Genomic DNA, 15,678 nt, shown 5'->3' with positions numbered 1-15,678 from the left:
CGCGCAGAGTGGCACCTCACTCCCCCCTCCCCTGCAGGTGGAGAAGTCCCTGCAGCGCATTCAGAACGGGCAGCGCAACGCCATGTACACATCCCAGCAGAGCGTGGAGAACAAAGTGGGTGGCATCCCTGGCTGGCAGGCCCTCCTCACCGCCGTGGGCTTCCGGCTGGACCCCCCGGCCAGTGGCCTGCCAGCAGCCGTCTTCTTCCCAACCTCCGACCCGGGCGACCGGCTCCAGCAGTGCAGCAGCACCATCCAGTCCCTGCTGGGTGAGCCTGGGCTGACAGCTTGAGCAGGGTAGTGGGTGGCCGCGGTCCCTGCTGGGTCTCAGGTGGGGAGGAGCAAGGGTCTCCTGAGAAGTGCTGAGGAGTCCCAGACACAGACTCCTCCTGATCTGGGTGAAGGGAGTGCTCCTGACCTAGTGTTTCCATCTGATGGCAACATATCCTCTGCCCCTTCCTGGGGTGACGCGAGGTCTTGCTGGGCAAACAGTAGCTGCTGTTAACATTTATTCAGCAGCTTCGGATCTGACAGAGCTGTGTGGCTGACACCAGGGTGACGCGGGACACAGATGCTCAGGGCTGCCCTCTGTGTTTCACTCGAAGCGGGTGATGCTGCCTGAGTGACTAGTTGGGGTCCTGGCATGTGACCGTATGCCTGGAGGACACAGCAGGGTCAGGACTGGCCCTGCCTCCATCTGCCCTTCTCAGAGACAAGCCAGACACGGATACACACGTCTGGCTGTCCCGAGCTTCTGAAAATGCCACCAAAGCTGAGCGTCTGGGGTGCGTTCCCCTCGGAAGGTGCAGGACTGTGGGTGCAGAGGCCCCTCCGGATAACGCCTGCCTCCTCCTTGCTTTAGGTCTGCCCAACCCTGCCCTCCAAGCCCTCTGCAAGCTCATCACTGCCTCAGAGACGGGCGAGCAGCTCATCAGCCGGGTGAGTTGAGCCAGGACAGCTGAGCCCAGGTCTGAGGACTGTGCCGGGTTGGAAAGACAGTGATTTGGCCCCAAATAGGAACCTGCATGTGATGCCTCACTGCTGTTTGTCAGCTTTTGTAATGAGAAGGAAAAGGCAAGGGCTGGGAGTGGAACTGCCCTCTCCAGCAGGTGCAGGCACAGAGGAGCAAGTTCTCCCAGTGTCCTCCCTGGGCACTGAGTCCCAAGGGCCTCAGAGGATGCTTAAGGGGCCCCAGTCACCTGTAATCTCAGGGCATTTCCTGAACTCTCCATTCAGTGGTCTCCTGCACCTCATCACCCCTAACCACCAACTGTTTCTGCTGATTGACAAGTGTGGCAGCCACCTTACCCAAGCCAGCAGGTGTAGGGCCATCCCGTCAGGGTGGCTACAGGTGCTCCAATACTTCGATCAAAGTATGACCTCTGCCTGAAACAAAACCACCACTGAGGCACAGCAGTGAACACAAAGTCAAGTCTCATGAAAGATACTGCTTAGCAGCTTTTCAAAAAGTGCTTTCTTTTAGGAGAATGTAGATCTAATTCAGAGAATTGGAGGATTCTAACCCTTAGCATCATGTAGGCCCTTCCCAACTTGGCCTAAGAGCTTCTGATCTTCCTACTGGCCAGTGAGGGTCTGGAACAAGCACTGGGGTGACAGTGTAGCAACCCCTGAAGAGCACAGAGCAGTTTTCTCTGGGCACCTTACAGTGTAATAATTGGAAAGATACGCGTTATTAGATGCCAGCAGATTTCATTTTAGCAGAACTGTTTCTATGTGGAAATAAAGCTGCTCCATCTAGGGTTAACCTCTGCAAATCTGATTGGTTCCTGGAGCCTCCCCCTACCTGGGGTGGTTTCCAGCTTGGATTTGGAACATAGCTCACTCATTTGGCCCCTTCACTGAGTTCCTGCTACTTTTGTAGTAAGTGTGTTAGACCTGCTTGTTGAATGGAATCAGGAAGACACTTAAACATCCTGAACCCAGGAGGGCTACAAGCCTGTGCTCTACAAAAAGAGAAAGCTAGAGTTACATTTACAGGGCCAGGCTGAGCATCCAAACAGCCAATAGCTGAATTTCTAGCTTTCGGTGGCAGCACAGGGACCTCCACAGGGAAGCTTCCTGGGCCGCCCCCAGTGGCTGGGGGATGGTAGGCATTTCCGAGTCACTCTGGAACCAGAGTGGACTTTGCTCTACAGAGTGGCCTATCCGCGCCCACTGTGCCCCTCCCCCTCTCCTGGCGAGGAAGGGCAGGGCCTGGCCGACCCTGGCCCCACCCCCACCCCCAGCGCGTGTCTGGCCTGGGCGTGGCTGTGCGTTCTCCTGTGTGTCCCTGCTGACTCTCACTCCTCTCCCCTCCGGGTCAGAGCCGCGGGCCCGGTGTGGTGCTTCCTACAGCAGTGATCAGCTTGTGTTGCGTAACTACCTGTGCTTAAGTCTAAATTCTCTTCTTTCTCTCTTTTTCTTTCTTCTTCTTATAATCTGCTGGCCGAAGGCTGTTAAAAATATGGTTGGAATGGTGAGTACCACTCTGAGTAGCACTGTTGTCAGGTGAGCCCCTCAACCCGCCCACCCCGAGGTCCCCCTGGCACTGCTGTCTCGCCAACATGCGCTCAGGCTGGGGGGGCAGTGCCGCTGGCTCAGGTGGTCTGCCCCGTCTCCGCTCTGGCTCCCCTTTCCTGCTCCACCCTTCTTGTGCTCTTGATTTGACCTTTCAAGTTCCCTCAGAACAGCAGGGGCAGGAGCAACACACTGTGAACCCACACGAGGCCCCGGGTGGAGTTCACACATTCAGCAGGTTGTGTCTGGGAGACCCCACCCCTCCTCTAGGCCCCGAGTCCCCTCCTGCACTCATAGCCCCGTGGCCAGTGTGCGAGGGAAGAGGCTGGAAGCAGAAACCCTGCCTGGGGGCTGGGCCTCGAGTTCCCACAGAGAGGACAGCAGGACAGTAGGCATGGAGGCACCGTAAAGAGAATTTCAGATGCTACCCACGTGTAAGGTCATTAGCGATGATAATGACAGGTGACACAAGAGAAACTTGGGGACAAACCCCTGGGGGCCAGATGCAGCGGACGCTGACGCTCTCCCCGCTCAGCTCCACCAGGTGCTGGTCCAGCTGCAGGCCGGCGAGAAGGAGCAGGACTTCGCATCAGCCCCCATTCAGGTCTCCATCAGCGTCCAGCTGTGGCGGCTCCCGGGATGTCACGAATTCCTGGCGGCTCTAGGTAGGATGGAGCATCCTTGATGTCATTGGCTTCTTTCATTCTATTTTTTAAAAAACCTATTTTTCTCATTTTTATTGGGTAAAGTTGATAGACTCAGGGGTCTTAGTGTTTTCTTAGTTTATTACTTAAAAATAGCTAATGCAGACTCTAGTGCTTTAGCACAATTTCCAAATGGCCTTCCAGCTTTGTCCCACTCTCCCTACATTATGATTTCCTCTCTCCCATTTGTAGTCATTGCGTTAAGATGAATCTGTTAGATTCAAGTATTGTTGGGAGTCAGGCCATGATTAAAGAAAATACAGTCAAGGCATAAAATAATGATTTCAATATTGGTCCCTATCACTGGCTACTGGAACTTGGCAGAAAAAAACACAATTGAAACCACCTTTGACTGACCACGGGGACCTAGAACTGCTTATTTCAGGATCCTCTTTCAATCCAGAACACTCTTCCTTTTTCAACATTGTAACCCAACTGAGGCAGCTCCCAACAATATCGCTCTTTTCTTACCACAGGTGCGTTTGTTGATAAAACATCTTGAGAGGCTAAGCTGCTCTCCTCCTGTCCCACTTAAGTGCCTGTGTGACTTACCAGAGAGCCATTCACTCCACACATTTTTTGTTTTTCAACACCTGTTCTATGTCGGGCAATGTTCTAGGCACTGGGTATCAGCAGTGAGCAAAGGACAAAAAGCCCTGCCCTCTTACCAGAGTTTTCATGCTAGAGGGGGAGACAGACAGACATAGAAAGACCTAATCTAAGGGGAGCACCTCAGGTGAGGAAGCACCACGACAGACAAAAGCATCAGGGTCACAGTGATGTGCTGGAGGGGTGGAGGCAGGGAGGCTGGCAGGCCCAGAGCCCGTGGATGAAAGATCCAGGCCGAGGGAAGAGTGTCTGTGAGCTTGGGCAAGGTGCAGGGGACACGGGGGCAGATGAGACAGAGGATGGGGTAGATCCTGGGGCTGTGAGGCCAGTGGAAGTCCCTTGGTTTTTAACCTGATGGAGTGGGGCGTCTTTGGCGGTTGACATGGCCTGGATTCACTGGTACAAGGACCAGCCATCCAACATGGCAGGGCAGATTCCTTTTTAAGGAACGTCTCTTCTGCTTGGGAGGCCTGGCTATTCAGTACTGGGCCATCTTTGCTAGTCCATTTGTAGATGACCTTTCCCAGCCCAACTCAGCTTAGGGCAGGCTCCATTTGTTTTTGAAGGTAAAGGGGGAAAGCCACACAGCCCCGCAGGGGCTCCAAATCCCCTGTGAGTAGATGCTTTGATGTCCTTTATGATTTGTACTATTTGCTTGTTTTCTGTGGACTTAAAACATAGGCTTCTTGGTGTAAACATAGTAAATTTATATCTGAATAGGTAAGTCAGGAGCAGATGGAGCAAGGGTGAGAAAGATCAGGTCCACACCCAGGTTGGGTCTCTTCACCTTTGTGACGGGCTGCAGGGTGAGGCAAGAACGAAGCCAAGGCCCTTCTGTATAAAGTAAAGTAAAAGCTCTTGTCCTCAAGCAGGGCCTCAGCCCCACTTCGAGTGCGGGTGTGACGGAGCCAGCCCTCCTCCCCTGTGGACAGGCTGTTTCTGATGCCCCTTTGCCAGGTGTGTCACTGGCTCTCTCTGGTGTTGGGATCCTAGGTGACTTTTGTTGATGCTCCTCTACGTCTCCGTACTTTGCAAATCCCAGTGATACTCAAGGGGTGAGTTGGGTGTACATACTTCTGATTTTTAAGTCCTCTGGACTGAGACTGGGGAGAAGCGCCCCCTCCAGCCCTTGGCACCATCACACCCATCACAGAGCTGTGGTTTATTTAGAGGACTAAGTTCTATTAGAGCAACCAGTTCAAATTACTTTGATTGATAGAGTTTTCTAACTAAAAATGTTACATTTATATTATTAGATATTCGTTTTCAAAGTGCTGAGTTCCCTGAGACCTTCCTGTTGTTTTCAGGGACTGTTTATTTTTGAGTTCAGAGAGAAAAATGCAACCCGAATGCTGAGTGGCTACTATACTGAATCTAATTCCCAAAGGAATGATAGTGTCAGAACCAATATCAGAGTTACAAGAATAAAAAAGGCAGAGACAGATTTCTCCTTTGGCGGAACGTTCCATGCTGAGGCTCCCAGGCCCTAACTCCTTGCTCGGTGGCACCGCCTATGGACGCAGCACTGGCTGTGGTGTGTCTGTTTGGCTTCTTCCTCCTACATTCTTCCCTGGAGACGTGCTGGCTGCCTCTGTAACGGCCCCTGATGAGTCTAAGTGCTGTGGCAACAGCTCGTTAGGCAGCCTCCTGCTCAGGAGGCTCCGGCCCTTGGTTGTGCCAGCTCCGTGTCTCATCAGAACTGCTAGGCTCAGGAGCAGCCCCTTAGGCTCTGGCAGAGAGGAGTGGAGTGCCTGCAGGGCAGTTCAGCCAATACAGCAGATTCTGCAGCATCAGAGAGAGCTCATCTCAGAGCCCTTGTGGCAGACACTGACCACACATGGTGACACTGTCCTTGCCCTTGAGAAGCTTCCACCTTCCCCTGCACTAGCTTTAAATGTTGGACCTAATGCCAAACGGAGTGGCCATTGTCTGTCCTGGACAGTATTCTTTAAGTGGACTGTTCTTCTACAAAAGAATGGAGACAAGTGTTAATGAGCCTTACTAATTCCCACCCTCTCCTCTGGAGAAATGCAGTTCAGCGCTCTACGAAGGGACAGAGGTCACGCTGAGCAGGTGTGATGGTCGCAGAGCTGGCCCCCGTTGGTTCACGTGACTTGACGTTCACATGATTGACGTGCAGGTGGGGGGCCCAGGCGGGGCTTTCTGAGGGGTCTGCAGGGGTTCCCCTGGGACTGTATGAGGAGCCCTAATCCTTTTTAGGACATGGAATCTTCCCTAAGGAAGCAGGTGTTTATACTCTTTGTTTCTATAGGTTTTGATCTCTGTGAGGTTGGTCAGGAGGAAGTAATCCTGAAAACCGGGAAACAAGCCAATCGACGGACCATGCACTTTGCGCTCCAAGCCCTGCTCGCACTCTTCGGTAAGAGCTCCGTGTGGCGCCACCCCAAGTGGCCCCCAGGAGCCATGGGCATGACCCTGATTATGGTTTGGGAAGAGGAAGAATTAAGTGAACGAACCTTTTTTGTGTGTTACGGAATGTTCAAGTAAACAAACTCCCTGCTCTCGTGGAACTCAACTTACGATGAGCATACATGTAGTATATGTTAGATGAGGTGCCACCACGTGCTCTGCAGAAAACATGCAGATTAAGGGACTAAGGAAGTGAGGGTGGCATCGCAGCAGAGATGATGAGGGAGTAGTGGTGCCCAGAGCCGGGCCTGCGAGGCACTTTTCAGACCCTGGGGCAAGCCTGCCTGCCATTCTCAAGAGGCCAAGTGAGGCTAAATGCTGGCTCGGATGGTGGCCAAGGCTTGAAGGTGACCAGCAGGGCCTGCTGATAAATGTGCTCAGAGAGGGCCAAAGGTGATATCCTGTTCTTTGGGACAGCTGCCAGAATGGGGCTGCCTTTGCTGAGACCTTGAAAGTGGCAGAAGGAATGGGAGGGGTCTGAGTTTCCTCTTGGACACCTTCATAGGCAGCTGGTTAGACGAGTCCAGTGTGGAGACATAAATGTGCACGTAGGTCCGAGGGGAAGAGGACTGTGTCCTGTGGGCGCTCCTGGGGTCAGGTCAGAGGTCACAGAGATAAGGAGGGGCCCGGGAAGGATCAGTCCACGAGGGCCAGGCATGATTGATTGACTGTGCAGAATACCAGATTTGGTGGCCACTGTTAAACCTTTACATGAACTGGGGAGGACAAAAGCCTGACTGGAGTGGGTTAAGAGCAGCTGGGAGGAGAGGCCGTGCGGAGAGGAGGTTGCTGGGGTGTGGAGCGATGGGGCTGGAGCTGGAAGGGACGCGTGAGGGTTTAGGACAGGGGGCATCACAGATCGCCCCATTCAGAGCAGGAGGCTGCCATGGGGTCCCGTGAGATAGGGAGCAGAGTGGAGATGGGCACATGGTGGGGTCTGCAGCGCACAGGGCTGTGGGCACTCTCGGGGTGTTTTTGTACCCAGTGTAAGCTTTACTTTTTCCAACAGGACTGTGTGTTTCAGGCTTATAAGATGAATTCAAGTTGTGTATAAGTAACACTTGCATAATGCTTTGCTAGCTTCATGTGCATATAAGGATGCTTGTGAAAGAAAAATAAGAACCATACAGAATTCTAACTGTCCTCTGGGCACCTATGTTTTGTCTTAGATTCCACTGAGCTGCCCAAGCGCCTCAGCCTTGACAGCTCATCCTCCCTGGAGTCTCTGGCCTCAGCCCAGTCTGTCTCCAATGCTCTGCCCTTGGGCTACCAGCACCCTCCTTTCTCTCCCACCGGTGCAGAGAGCATAGCCTCAGATGCCATCTCTGTGTACAGTCTGAGCTCCATCGCCTCCTCAATGAGCTTTGTCTCCAAGCCTGAGGGTGGGTCAGAGGGCGGAGGTCCTCCAGGAAGGCAGGACTACGACCGGTCCAAGAACAAGAACGCCTTCCCACAGCGATCCACCCTGCCTCGGAGCCAGCTGTCCCCCCAGACCCGCCCTGCAGACAGCAAAGACGAAGAAGAATACGAAGGGTTTTCCATCATCAGCACTGAGCCTTTGGCGGCCTACCAAGAAAACAGACAGACTCGCTTCTCACCAGATCACAAACAGTCCCGCGTCGGGACAGCTGGCGGCGTGAAAGTTTCGGTAAGCTCCAAGGGGAGCATAAGCACTCCAAACTCTCCAGTTAAAATGACTCTGATTCCCAGCCCAAACTCACCCTTCCAGAAGGTTGGAAAACTAGCAAGTTCAGATACAGGAGAATCAGACCAGTCTAGCACAGAAACAGATAGTACCGTGAAATCCCAAGAAGAAAGCAACCCAAAGCTTGATCCACAAGAGTTGGCCCAGAAGATTCTAGAGGAGACACAAAGCCATCTCATTGCGGTGGAACGTCTTCAGAGGGGTAGTGGTCAAGGTAAGGGCACTAATCCTGAAGATGGCATTTCCGTGCCCAACAGCGCTGCTGTCTTCAGAGCGTCAGAAACAAGTGCGTTCAGCAGGCCTGCCCTCTCCCACCAGAAGAGCCAGCTGTCGCCAGTTACTATCAAACCAAAGCCCCCAGCCAGAAGCTCTTCACTACCCAAGGTGAGTTCAGGATACAGCAGCCCCACCGCCTCAGAGGCGTCCATCAAAGACAGCCCGAGCCAGCACAGTGGCCGGCCGTCGCCCGGCTCTGACTCCCAGACCTCCCTGACCGACCAGCCTCTCTTTAAGCTGAAGTATCCCAGCTCTCCTTACAGTGCTCACATTTCCAAATCACCAAGGAACATGTCCCCGAGCTCAGGCCACCAGTCTCCTGCTGGAAGTGCACCGTCCCCAGCTCTCTCCTATTCCTCAGCTGGCTCCGCTCGCTCGAGTCCAGCTGACGCTCCTGACATAGACAAGCTGAAGATGGCAGCCATCGACGAGAAGGTGCAGGCTGTACACAACCTGAAGATGTTTTGGCAGAGCACACCCCAGCATTCCACGGGACCAATGAAAATATTCCGGGGGACCCCTGGAACGATGACTTCCAAGAGAGATGTCCTCAGTCTATTAAACTTGTCACCTCGGCACAGCAAGAAGGAGGAAGGAGCAGACAAGCTGGAACTTAAGGAGCTGTCTTTGCAGCAATGTGGGGAAACGCCCCCAAAAGCCCCTCCCAACGGACACTGGCATACGGAGACCACCTCGCTGAGCACGCTGCCGTTGCCCGCCGGCCCTCCTGCCGCAGTGCCCACGCGCCCTTTGAGACTTCCTTCTGGAAACGGCTACAAGTTTCTGTCCCCAGGAAGATTTTTTCCTTCCTCTAAATGCTAAAACATCTTTTATACCCACCAACACCGGCTTGGAGCACAGCGGCCCACAGCCCAGCTCTCTGCACTCACTTGGCCTGCTCCTGAACGTGGCCGCCCCAGCATGGGTGTTCTCGGGGCGCGGGCGCCACCACTCCCAGACGCCACACACACACACTTGGTAGCCCCTCTGGGACTCTGGGCCAGATTCACCAAAAGCCAGGATTTCTGTGGGGTTGGTACAGGAGGCTCATGGAATTTTCTACACGTCACCAAATGTTTACCTTGGAACTCCCTGCTTCTCATCTTTGATGTGATTCTTCAACAGGATTTTTGTACAAAATGGTCATGGTTCTGGGGTGGGGAGAGAAAGGGAGCACATATTTTGCTAAGAGGTATATATGCAGTACCTTTTATACATAGAAATACAAACAGCTTTTTTAAGGCTTTCAGGTGCTGGTTGGGGGTAGGGTATATAAAAATCTCTCTGAGTTCTACGTGAAAGTGTTATAGTAGCCAAAAAACAGGATACTGGTTTTTAAAATGCCAATGATTTATAATTAAATTGTAGCAGTTTTGGTCTCATGATATTGTAACATCAGAGTAACAAGGCAATAATTCACTTCCTGAACTCTGCTCTTTGAGGGCTACAAATGTCCCTGGGGCCCCACTGTCAACCAAACTTGAATTTTCTTAAAAAAATTTATGTAACTCTTACCCAGGCATTTTAGAACTATGCAATTGTGATTTAAAAATGCAACTTTGTGCTTTTAAAACATTACTGACCTTTTTTGTACGTGGATAAACAACTTGGTTTTATTCTCAACAGTACTTTGCATTTATAGCTATTATTTTTAAAAGCTCAAAAAGTTTTTTAAAATGTCAAATTTTGAATAGTCTTCAATAAGCAATTATCAAGTTTGGAGGGGGGAGTTTGAAATTATTCAGTTTCCTTATAAGCAAAAAAAAAAAAAAAAAAACCAAAAAACAAAAGAAAAATCCCATGGCTAACTAGATTTAACCAGAATCTAGCCTTCCAGCTCTTATTCCCTTTATTACCTGCTTAATTTTATTATCTTTTCCCAACTCCAGGTTTCTAAAACCCCTTCTGTCTAAATCTGTCACCAGGTTCCCACAATCCCAGCACCTCACATCTGTGAGCTGCATTTGGACCCTCATCTTAGTGTGACCAGTGCCCCTTGCTCCTGTGGTCCGAAGGACAAATCCCCTCCCCCCCACACAGAAGACTTTAATGTCCACAGCCTCAGAAGCAGGGGGCCTTCTGCTGGGATATACATCTGAATTACTGCTGAACAGGGAAAGAGATATTCCTAAAAGTGTTGTCATAGAAAAAAAAAAAAAAAAGAGGGACTTTTCCTATAGCTATGTCAGTTCACTGATACTGTTGCCAGCTGGGACAAGACAAAAGAACAGTCTAGGTAGGGGTAACCATTAACATATTTAAATAAAGAAAAGAAGTGCTGAAAATCATGTTAGTCCTAAGCTTAGTTGGAGAATTTACATAAGCCTCTTTTAGGTAATTCTAAAATTGAAATCCTACCATCCTCACTTTGAGGGTCCATCATACAACGGTGGGCAGCCTCTTGTCCCAGGACACGAGCCACACAGGGAGTGGACAGGAGGGGCCTGGCAGGAGGGACACTAACATCAAGACCTCCAGGGAGTTTTTAACCCTGGATAGGATCTCACTTTATAAACATACACTGACCAGTTAGTTGCCCTGTTCCTCACTGTACTCTGAAAAGAGGAAGCGATAATATTTATTCAATTTGTCTTACTCTCCTGAGCTATGTCATAGAAGCTTTTTGTGTTTAACCCAACAGCCATGTTGACAAAAGCAAAAGTATGTCCCATTCTAACCCTGATCCCAACACTGGAAGAAAAATACTTATAAAAGAAGCAAGCAACTATGAGGTTGTCTTTATGTCTTTTATAAATGGTAATAAAAGTACCAGTGTAGCAAATAAAAGCCAAGTTTATAGCACTGTGCATTTAGATAGAAAAATCAGGTCCTCAACAACAAGAAATAAACCTCAAAGTAAATTTCTGAATCCACATATAGATAGTTAGGCTGTTCCTTTCTCAGCAACTCTCAGCCTCTTTCCCAAGTGCCAAGTAGCCCTGGAGGAAAGGCCGGGTCTCTGCTCCATCCCTGAGGACGAGGGCACAACCCCTGTAGGCCTCCCTCTAGCGCACATCCTCCACCACCCAGAGGGCTTCCCTGTGGTTACCAAGCCAGCGAGGAGGACTCGTGGACCCTAACCTGGTTTTAGTCCTAAATACGTTTGTTGTTGTAGGTTTCATGTTGAAAAGCCAAATGGAATATATGATTATTTTTTGGTCCTAGATATAAGTTTCAAGGAAGAAAAGCAAAGATGATGAAATAATAGGACCAATCTAAAAATCACTGTAGAGTCGCCGCTTCTTTATGTTTACTGTCAGTCTTGGTGTTTTCTATACAAGTGAAATGGATGTAAAATCAAGGTGAATTTTTCAGGCTGCCTTGAAAACAGTATGCACTTAAAAATTATGTGAGATTGTATAATTTGCAAATTCTTTGTACAGATCAGAAGTTGGCAAATGATGACCCACAGGCTAAATCTGATCAGAGGCCCAGATTTTTACAGCCATGAGCTAGGAATGGATTTTACATTTTAAAATATTTATATAAATAAATACCTACATAATATTTTTGATTTTACCTCTTGGTCCACAAAAACTAAGATATCTAGCCTTTTAAGAAAAAGTTTGCTGACTCCTGGTATAGATGACAGAAAACACAATTAGCATAATGTTTTGTTTCTACAATCTAGGGAAAGTGAGTGTCAGGCTGTGGATAAAACTGATAGGAATGCGTGGGAACCTGAGCCATGTGGATGGAAGCGAATGACCCCTGCATAGTCCTCGGCTCTTTGCCCCACTTGGAAGGAGTCGATGGGTGTGGGTGAAATTTACAAAAATAATTTTCCTCACTGTATGCAGACAGCATTGGATATTATTTCTTTTTCAGCTCAGGAAACTGGAACCCCTGCCCCTACTCTACTCCATCAGATGCAAATACACCAAATACAAGCAATAAAATCTCCCTCTCCTAGAAACCTTGGTATGACCACAAAGCAAGGTAGTCGAATCTGTCTTACTTCTCACCAGTGAACCATGCAACTACTTCAGTGATCTTTAACTAAGTCAATATACCAAGACGAAATTAGCTACTCAAGCTTACATTTTGATGCGTTTTGGTATTGGTGTGTAGTAAAATGAAGAAGTTCTCACCTCCATCCACTTGAAACGGTCCCTGGTCCACGCGCTGCTGCACACGCTGTCCTCGCTGTGCTTGTCTGTCCCGGTGAATCCCGGTAGGCGGTCACCTCGGCAAGTCCCCAGCTCAGTGCCTGTCCTGCCACCAGCCCCACCACAAGGAGAACAGTCACTTCGCTAGTTTCAGTTCAGGCTGGAAAAAATGCCACACAATAATTTGGTTTGCATTTAGTAAGTAGGCAGAATGTGAAAAATGTATAATTTTCATCACATATTTTGTTGTTTTACCTAAAAGAACTGTCCATGTGCTTTGTGAACTGGGCCCTTGTCTGTGCCAGACCCTTCAAAGATGTTCCATGTAAGGACACACGTGGTCACATCTCCCCTCCTCAGACGCCTTCCCCACTTGGCACTCATGCCCCTTGTATGCAGTGTTAGCCATCTTTGGCCTATGTGGACTGTTTTTTTGTAAATTACAGTTTTTCCAGATGGCATTAAACTTTTTATATTATGAAATTTACCATGTAAAAAGAACTTCATATTTTTATTGAGATTGCTAAGGCACTTGGCCTTCCTTTGTGATTTCAGTGTCTATTAAAGCATGAATTCCTTTGGTTTTAAGTACTGTATCTGAATCACTTTCTATGCATTTTCCACACTTCCTAGGTTTCTTTGCAGTACACAAAGTGGTCATGTGTCATTAATGAGCATGTATTTCTGTCTGGAGTTTATCCTTATAAACACACTGTAGCCTCACATTTGCCAGGAGCAGAGCCAGAGAAAACGCACAGCAGAGCGGACCTGCATGCAGCTCATCTGGCCCCAAGCCCTGGGTACCGGTTGGTGGTAGTGGTTTAGATGGCTAAATGCTTCTGATCTTCTGTGTTGCAGGACAGAAAATTCTATGGTTGTAGACAAACAGAGTTCATTACCACTAGATCCCTGTATCTAAAAGAAACTTCCAAAGGAAGTACAGCTGACCCTCAAACAACACAGGTTTTAAGTGTGCAGGTCCACGTATATGTGGAATTTTTTCAGTAGTAAATACTACAATATTAAACAATCCACTGTTGGTTGAATGTGCAGATGTGGAGCCATGGATATGGAGGAGCCGTGAGGAACCACATATAAGAAGCACGGACTATGTGTTATATGCAGATTTTTACTGTGCAAAGGTTTGGTGCCCCAGCCCAGATGTTGTTCAAAGCACAACTGTATTTCAGAAAGGAAAACAGTCCTACCTGTGAAAGTCTGAGATGCATGAAGAAATAATGAACACAGTATTAGGTGAATGTGAAAAAAAATCAAAACAAGCATTGATTATATAAAAAGAGTAATGTCTCATTTGGGTAGCAATAAAAAATTAAAACAAGGAAGTTAAAGTGTTATTTGTTTGGGAAGAGAAAAGTAGATTTTTAGAGACAGTATGTTAAGTATGCATAACCACACAAAAAAAATAGAAATAGAGGATTATACCAAACTAATTAGTGGAGGAGAAATAAATTTTAAAAAACTTAGTTGACTTAAAAAAAGAGGGAACAACAAAAACTATTTTAAAAGGAGGAGAAAAGAAAGATGAAATAAATTTTAAAAATCAGTGATAATCAGTAATTATTAAAAATGTAAGTGAACTAAACTTAATTAAAAAGGAGCCTGACAGATGATGGCAACATGCCACATGTTAAAAAAAAAAAAATGCTGTTTGAAAAGAAAAAACCCAACTACCAAAGCACAAGGGCCCCAAATGACTGACAGTAAAGAATCAGTAAAATAGATGTTAAAGTAAAAGGCACTAATAAAAACAAAGATCCATTTGCTAATGTTAAAAAAAAAGTAGAAAGGCAAAATTCTAAATTTGTATGCAGCTAACATTATAGCCTTAAAATTCATAAAGTAAAAATTGGCAGAACTACAAGTTTGGAAAACTACACTACTATAATGGGAGATATTACCCTTTACTCTCAGTACCTGATGGGTTAATTAGACAAATATTTAGAAAGTATATATGGTGGGTTTAAACAATCAAAAAACAGGCTTATGACTTGGAGAGAACCTAGTTTCTGATAGTGAATCAACATTTTTCATAAGCACACACAAAATATTTCATGAAAAATAGACCATGTTCTGGCCTCTAGCAATCAATATCATTGCCACCAACCTAATGAGAATACAATTCAGTTAGGCATCAATAACAAGAAGATAATCGAAAAGTTGCCAACCACTTAGAATATTTTAAAATGCACTAAATAACATATGAACCATAGAGGAATTCATAATAGAAATGAGAAAATATTATGTATCTAAACAGATAGATGCCTCCAGTGCCACCTTGGGAGTTTCTGGGGTTTACTTTTACTAATGACAGAGGTATTTCTTATTTGTTCTACTCAAGACCAGAAGTTTGCACAATAGACTACAATCTCATTTTCACCTGATAAAGTAAAATATATATACTTATTTTTATTTCTGCTTACATGCCACTTTCAGGAAATATATAAATTATATAATAGCTTAAGAATAAAATTAACTTAAAATTTCATAAAAATTAGTGGGATGCAGTTAACGTGGCATTTTAAAGAAAAAAATTATAGCCCTAAATGTTTATTTTCAAGGTTAATTTTAAACATGTAACTGTTTAAGCCCTAACCAATGAGGAGGGATGCCATCCTAAATAGCCAGTGCTGTGGTACAAGTGCATAAAGAATGATGCCACTGAGCTAGGTGACTGATCCAAGAAGTTAGCAAAGGAATAACAAGAGAAACCCAGAGAGAAGGAAAAACCCAGAGAGAAAAGAAGGGAGGGAATAACAAGAGTTAGAAATTAATTTAAAAAAAGATAGTACAGAAGATCAAGAAGGGTAAAGTCTGCCAAAAAGAAAAAATACACCAATTCCTGGGAAGGCTGACTGTGTGCATGCATGCACACGTGTGTGTATTTGAGACAGAAAGAGCAAAGGATAAACGGTTACAGCTAAAGATGCAGCAAAAATTAATAAGAAAATACTATGAATACGTTTATGCCAATATATGTGAAAATGCAAAATAATACCTAGTATGTTTTAGGCATACATATGTAGTTGAGGAATCCAAAAATGCAGGGAATAATGGACCTCAGGTGCAGGAGTGGTGCCACCTTTGGGGAGGGAAGCAATGGAACTAGAGTCAGGAGTGATAAGCAAGTGACTTCAACTGCAAAGAACTGCAGCATACATCTCCTTGTTCACACATACAAACTATTTCATGAGGAATTTAAGAATGAGTGGAAAATGTTATTAGCAACTATACAACAAGAAATTAGATTATATAAACTTTTAGAAAAACTATTAAAAGCTCTAGTGCAAGAAGGAAAAGAAAACTTAAA

At 47.0% G+C, this 15,678-nt stretch overlaps 1 protein-coding gene and 1 long non-coding RNA gene across 4 annotated transcripts in view; one reads left to right on the top strand and one right to left on the bottom strand.

Moving 5' to 3' along the window:
- TTC28 (tetratricopeptide repeat domain 28) overlaps positions 1–12,938 on the top strand; it is a 540,393-nt gene extending 527,455 nt beyond the window's left edge. For 2 of the 3 annotated variants that reach the window (XM_024741377.1, XM_024741378.1), the window contains exons 17-22: positions 38–269; positions 863–939; positions 2,453–2,476; positions 3,053–3,182; positions 6,103–6,210; positions 7,430–12,938. In XM_024741377.1, the coding sequence (XP_024597145.1) occupies positions 38–269; positions 863–939; positions 2,453–2,476; positions 3,053–3,182; positions 6,103–6,210; positions 7,430–9,063 (2,205 nt within the window). In that variant the 3' untranslated portion in view covers positions 9,064–12,938. The remainder of the gene's footprint in view (positions 1–37; positions 270–862; positions 940–2,452; positions 2,477–3,052; positions 3,183–6,102; positions 6,211–7,429) is intronic. The other variant, XM_024741376.1, reaches the window with a different exon arrangement.
- Positions 309–12,465, bottom strand: LOC112397255 (uncharacterized). Its single transcript, XR_003002768.1, has 3 exons — positions 12,333–12,465; positions 2,950–3,178; positions 309–2,453 (listed from the first exon to the last, which is right to left on the bottom strand). It is a non-coding gene; the product is annotated as an uncharacterized LOC112397255 (long non-coding RNA).
- Positions 12,939–15,678: the final 2,740 nt, after the last annotated feature.

This window comes from Neophocaena asiaeorientalis, unplaced genomic scaffold (assembly GCF_003031525.2).
Source record: "Neophocaena asiaeorientalis asiaeorientalis breed wild unplaced genomic scaffold, Neophocaena_asiaeorientalis_V1.1 scaffold648, whole genome shotgun sequence".
Lineage (NCBI taxonomy): Eukaryota > Metazoa > Chordata > Mammalia > Artiodactyla > Phocoenidae > Neophocaena > Neophocaena asiaeorientalis.
The sequence above is the reverse complement of the archived record's forward strand: the minus strand, read 5'-3'. Positions and strand labels throughout refer to the sequence as shown.